The sequence below is a fragment of the Prosopis cineraria genome, unplaced genomic scaffold, assembly GCF_029017545.1.
Source record: "Prosopis cineraria cultivar Desert tree isolate PC_DT_omini unplaced genomic scaffold, ASM2901754v1 PC8, whole genome shotgun sequence".
NCBI lineage: Eukaryota > Viridiplantae > Streptophyta > Magnoliopsida > Fabales > Fabaceae > Prosopis > Prosopis cineraria.
This window is the reverse complement of record NW_026555339.1, coordinates 7,698,997-7,705,308: the sequence shown is the minus strand read 5'-3', so window position 1 is coordinate 7,705,308 and position 6,312 is coordinate 7,698,997. Positions and strand designations below refer to the sequence as shown.

Here is a 6,312-nt window from a genome sequence, read left to right as displayed (position 1 = left end):
CCAGTTTAAAACAATAGAAGTTTTTGTATATATAACCCATATTATAGAAATAAACCAAGTAAATAACTCAACATTTATTATATTTTATATTATGACTGATTTATTATATTTGTTAATAATATATTGTTATATATGAATGATAAACTATTTATAAATTTTTAATGATAAATTCATTGTATATTAAATATAAATTATTTGTATATTAATGTGAACCGGCTACATTTTTAGATTTTAAAAAAATTGATCATATTTTTTAGGCATAAGATTTTTTTGGCTAGTGAGCCCATTTATTGTAGATAATATTCCAATACGCAGAATATTTTGTAAATATGCAAAAACAGAATATTAAGAAATATTGCTTTCCAAAACAGAAGTTTTGACTGAATAACACTTCAAGTTACAAGCGAAAAGGAAATTGCTTTAAAAGAAAAGGTTGACTTAAACACACATATTTTTCATGTGGTATATACTCTCTTATACGACTAGGATATTCAGAGATGTTTAAATTATTTTCAGAGAAAAATAAAAAATTTGGAATATTTAGTAACATAAAACAAATGAAATCAATACTTAAAAATCCGGACAATTAATACGACCATAAAGATGTTAATCAAGAAAAAATCAACCCAGAAAACCTGACTTTAAAAACATAGTAACGCATCAGATTTCTCTCCTTTGGAGTATGGACTGCACAAAAAACAACTCACATTGCTGCGCGTTGAGCTTGTGCTTAGGCCTGAGCTAACTCGGATTTTTTTTAATCTTTTAATATTGATAAAATTATAGAATAATATTTAAAAGTAAAAGACTTTCACATAAATGGTTGTGAAACTCAATATTATTAAAAATAATTTTAATTTGCCTTAAAATATTTGATAAAAAATTATAAAATAATATTATAGAGTTAAAACTTTCACATAGTATTCATAAATCACATTTTATTAAAAAAATCAAATATCTACATGACTCTTTATTTTATTTTATTTTTTTGATATAGTGATCCTTATATATATGTATATAGAGTTTTGATATAGCTATCTGATATCAAGTAGTTCGATAATGAAGATGTCCACGAGGTTAAATAATTAGATTAACCAAATAGCCCAGTGCCAAAATCAGGTCCCCGAATTATCATTTTTACTCAGCTCGGCTTGACCCAATGTAGTTGGGCCAAGATATCACCACCCAATATTTCTGATCTCACCCAGAAAAAAAAAATTGTCACACATTTAACTTCTTTTATTTTCCAACGAATGAGGAAAAACATAGTTGTGCAATGATATTTTCACGGGAAATACCAACATGTTTGCACGGAGGAGTAAAAACTGGGACCGAACATTCACAAGTCACAACAACTAGTAATACGTGAAGCCAGATCAAGTGAGGTCAACATCTGTGAATTTGCACTTCACAAGAGCAACAAGCAATATATCATCATCTATATTCTTGAAAGTTAGCATGACCTGTTGCTCGTGCGTGCTCCATTGCCTCCTGATTATATATAGAGAATCACAGTGAAAATCCGTGTTCAGAAATGAAGAACAAACACGGGTTTAGGTTACCCCCAAATCAAATGGTCTTGTCGCTTGTCCCCTTCAGACACACTGATTCTTCTGTGCATCTGGAGGGGGCAGGGCCAAAAGAAAAGGAGAGAAACTTGACCCGGTAAACACGTATTTGGTATGCAAATGGAATACAAAGCAAAGAATCATGTCAGTACCTTCTGACCAACTACACCGATTTGGCATACCCCACAGCGGAGAGTGAAGTTGGCGGTGTCGGTATAGCTTCGTTTCCTAAACACAGATTACAATACAAGAAGCATTTTTAAGAGCGTGTTGCATCACATAAACATACTAAGAAAATGACAAGTCTTTTTATGAATGACTTGCTCTAGACACATCTTTGGTAAGGTAAGTTTACCAAAACTTCTCATTTACAAGAATAATGGAAGCAGAAGTCATTCTGATAAGATCTTGCAAAGCCAAACAGAACATTTCCAACATATATGTCAAAGAAAACTTCTGAAATTTCTTAATATCATGATTCTTGTATCTGGTATGCATGGTCATTGAAGATGCTATAGTTACAGAAAATCCAGAAAAAAGCTGCCATCGAACAACCAAAAGAAAATGAAGATTAATATATTTCAATTATTTGAACATGCTGATATCCAGATCTTTCCTCATATACAAGATTCCTTTGACATTAAGTCTCTATAAGAGAATGAAAGACTGTAGACAAACCTTTGTTGGTCCCTAACAAAATCAAGAGCAAGCCTCTCAACACGTCCAATGCTTCTGTCTCTCTGGACAACAAATATGGTCTGATCAAACTCCTCAGGGGCCCCCACAGAGGGAGACACCTGAACCATACAGAGCATAATCATCAGAAACCATAAAAAATGTAAGATCCTCGCGAACCTTGATCTGTCAGTGTGCATGCATATTATGTGTGGTAGATAGATAAGGTTTCACATAGAAAGAATAAATCTACAACATAAACATTTGGTACAACAAAAAAAAGTGATGTCAAGATATAAGAAATATCTACATGTTGTGCTTTTGTTGGAGAAATTGATATCAAGCATTTTGATAATAAAACCAAAGTGTTGATAAATAAAAAATATAAAGGAACAAAATATAAGATGCATGAAAGGACATACAGCTAATGCGTCATAATGGAGACCATCATAAATCAGCATGACCCTTTCAGAATACTTTTGGTCCTGTCATAAGCATTCACAGAAGAAGAGAGTGAAAAATTTGTTATAGGAAGTTACTAGGAAGGATGTAGACTGAGAATGAAAGGCTAACCTGACCATACACATCGCATCGCGTTGTTTGGATATCATATGCTCCGATTTCACGTCCATAATAATCCGCTAATATGGCAAGCTCAATTGCACCTTCACAAAGGGAAGTAAAGTGGCCAAATAAGCATACTGAAGCTCCAGCGAATTGATGGCATTAATAATACTGCATTTACTAGTTCCTACTACATAAGCAATGAAACTTTAAAATGTAAACAAGAATTTATGCTAATCTCTTCAGCTGCAAAATCTGGATCCACCCACAATATTTTCATCATAACTCTTGGGTAAAAAATGCAACACCTGAAGTTTACAGAACTTTTAATTGATTGTCCAAACCTAAACAGTATTATAAAATTTGACCTTCATTGAATTTTAACAAAAATCACCTATTTCATGAATTTTAAACTGATAGATGTAATGCTGCAAGAGTCCAAAACTTTTCCAGTAATCAGAAAAAATTTTCAATATGCTTGGATTAAATATTTCCAATCATAATATTTCTCTTATGATAATATTTTAAGAGGGATACAGTGTTTTTTAAAAAAATATAATAACCTTACTACAACATCATCTTTGCAATTACACACATAAAGCTTTTTCAAACCAGTTCTAGATGAAATTTCTAAAATGCCCAAGAGAAAATACAAACTTTACTAACACTTCATTCACTAAACCAGGAACAACCATTAATAAATGAAACCAAAAAAATGCAAACAGAGCATCAAATGCAGAACTCCAACTAGTAAGGTGACACTACAAGCCATAATATGGGTGATCGTGTGTATTTCGATATTTCAGAATTAAGAAACCATGATCAGGAAAGGCAAGCTGAACTGACCTCCCCATTTCTCAGAGTCAAGGATCCAGGCACAATATTCTGCATTTGGCTTTCCAAGAAATGCGTCAGAATATTTCTCTGGATCACTTGCCACTGTTGCAGCTATAACCTTCGGCAAATTAAAACAGCACAAAAGGACAAGGTGAAATTTATATATTAAATAAAAGATGTCAACTATGTGCTCAAAGTGGACAGAAAAATATTAGACGGTACAGGGGTTCCACCTCGCCAGTCCTATATCAGATATGGGTCATATCTCCCCACCCAAATAATTACAATGGTTGCTTCTTTTTTATGGTTGAAACTTTGTTGAAGTCATGCCATGAAATATGTTCATGCTATGACTAATATGGCAATATAGTTTGGTATATACATGTCATTATGTCAAAATCTCAACTTATACTATTCTATGGGTGTAGTAGAATTCAAACTAATACAATTTTTGTCCCTCTACTAATCCAGAACCTGCATTTTTTAGGAAAATATAAACAGTATTCAAGTGCTACCAAATTTCATAACAGCATCCAACTCCTTACAAATGCATCAGGATTTTCTAATGGATTGGAACAAAATTTGGACTTCCACTATGAAGTTAAGTCTCAAATAGATAAAAAAAAAAAAAAAGAGAGAAACCTCCATAACATGAATGTATAGTTGTAAAAGCTGTCTCACAAACAACAACAATAAGAAGAATAAGCCTATCCCACTAGGTATTGATCTTCTGATATTGGAAACCAATCAATATTTCAAAAGCCAGATGAATGAGATTCAAATATTTTCATGGTACTCACTATGCATATTTTGAGAAAATATAAAGAATGAAAAAAAAAATACCTGTCTCAATTCAGGAGCTTTAGTTTTGTCATGATCCATAACATACCTAAAATGGAATGAACACATAGAATAGATGAATCAGATTATAAGTGGCACCATTGCTACCAATATCGCATATCAAAGACCAAAAAAGAAAACTTTTGCCCAAGAGCTTACCCAACTGCATTGAAGAGGCAACTATTATCTGAGGGAATAACTCTTCTCACAATAATAACGTCCATGACGTAGCTAATCCTGAAGATATTTACAACCCTTGTTCAAAACTTACATGTAAGAATAAGTCATGCAATCATCAATATAGAATATAAAACCTATAATAAGCCACACTACTTACAATCTATAGTGTTACTCGTTCTTCAAACTCAATGTAATGCACTGGCCAATATATAGTTATAATTTATAACATAAAAATATCAACAAGATCCCTAGGGCTACCTGCTGAAGTATATATTCTGTCCCAGTACACCAAAGGTAAGAGTAAGAACTCATCACCGTCATCATTATCATCATGAAAGACTAAACCATATCTTTAAAATTACAAAACAGTACACCAAGCTTGTTGTGCCATCAATGTTCTCAGGCAAGAAACCAATCTGACCCATGGAATTTGAAGTATTGTTGCACAAACATTGGAATCTAATCACCGCAGAGTAAAAGCCCTTGTAATAGTAAAAAAGAGTGAATCCAACGTCTCCAAATAATATGGCTTCTTTTATTCTTTATCTGCCATATGACGAACCTTTGATGGCTTTTCATTTATTATAAGCTTAAATAAGAGATGAGCAAGACTAAAATCCACAATATATCAGCGTGCCACAATTAAGATTCATATTCTCACTAGAAGCCACCTCAGAGCAGGAGCAAACCGGCTATTTCAAAGTTACAATGACCGAAAATAAATCCAGAAAATTTGAAAAAGAAAACACATTCAAATTCAATATAGAAAGCAACGAAGAAGTAGAAGAAAGAGATGACAATAACAAAGAAACAGATAAATCATGCAAATAAGAAGATGTAGCAGAATTGAACAGCGAAAACCAACCCCAGATGTAATAATTACGATATATAGCCAAGCTCCAGAGCAGCAAGAATGCAAGATACCCAGAAACCAAGTTTAAAACCACCCACAAGCATAAAAATATCAAGACAAGAATTCCCAAAAAAAATAGGGGCCCAATGAAATTTCCAGATCTATGGCGGTACAAGGGAATTGCTTTAGAATCAAGAATACGAAGAATCAGGCATACCAACCAAGTTATCTTTTTTACGAAAGGAATATAAACAGAGGAGACAATAGTACCTTACTCCTTTTATTGTCTTTCACAGCCTTGGAAAGAAGATTGCTAAAGGCTAGAACTTCACGAAAGTACCAACTTGGGCTGTGGGTATCAAGAGCGATGGTGATTGAAAATTGAAAGGCTTATGGCATCCGACTTTATGTCTGCGTTCTGATGTGTCACAGTAATTGAAAAACTGGCGATGGATGTTATTTTCGATTCTCTTTGTAAATTATTTTTATTAATTTCATCAATATTCATAAAAAAATATAAAAAATAAAAATTTATAAAATTTTAAATATATTCTTATATAATAAATTTAAAAAGTAATGTTCTGTTATTTTTTTTAATTTTAAAAATATTTTTTAAATATTATTTAAAAAGATATACTATAATTTATAAATAAAATTAAGTAAATTTTTAAAATGTAATTTATAAATGAGATTTATTTAAAGCCTGTTTAAACTTGTCTAGCCTGTTACTGTTACCGTTTCAGGAATGGCACTTCTAGCTCCTTCCGTGATGATGTGTTGTGTATGCATTACTAT

At 32.3% G+C, this 6,312-nt stretch overlaps 1 protein-coding gene across 5 annotated transcripts; it reads right to left on the bottom strand.

Moving 5' to 3' along the window:
* Window positions 1–1,218: 1,218 nt before the first annotated feature.
* On the bottom strand, window positions 1,219–5,937 carry LOC129318673 (OVARIAN TUMOR DOMAIN-containing deubiquitinating enzyme 2). 5 transcript variants are annotated; one of them, XM_054963568.1, is made up of 9 exons: window positions 5,788–5,937; window positions 4,644–4,721; window positions 4,488–4,533; window positions 3,654–3,762; window positions 2,817–2,908; window positions 2,666–2,728; window positions 2,247–2,365; window positions 1,721–1,796; window positions 1,219–1,491 (listed from the first exon to the last, which is right to left on the bottom strand). In XM_054963568.1, the coding sequence occupies exons 2-9, from the start codon at window positions 4,706–4,708 to the stop codon at window positions 1,435–1,437; spliced, it is 627 nt and encodes a 208-aa protein (XP_054819543.1). In that variant the 5' UTR covers window positions 4,709–4,721; window positions 5,788–5,937; the 3' UTR covers window positions 1,219–1,434. The 5 variants fall into 5 exon arrangements, with proteins under 5 accessions (XP_054819543.1, XP_054819546.1, XP_054819547.1 ...); XM_054963571.1 differs by having other exon boundaries at window positions 5,793–5,911; XM_054963572.1 differs by lacking the exon at window positions 5,788–5,937 and adding an exon at window positions 5,735–5,758.
* Window positions 5,938–6,312: the final 375 nt, after the last annotated feature.

What these genes read in the sequence shown, in the direction of transcription:
- LOC129318673 (XM_054963568.1), bottom strand. Translation starts at nt 4,708, where the DNA reads ATGGACGTTATTATTGTGAGAAGAGTTATTCCCTCAGATAATAGTTGC. An exon ending in TCCATTATGACGCATTAGCT is followed by an intron (nt 2,366 to 2,665) that starts GTATGTCCTTTC and finishes TGTATGGTTCAG; the next exon opens with GTGTCTCCCTCTGTGGGGGC. An exon ending in TTTGTTAGGGACCAACAAAG is followed by an intron (nt 1,797 to 2,246) that starts GTTTGTCTACAG and finishes ATCTGTGTTTAG; the next exon opens with GAAACGAAGCTATACCGACA.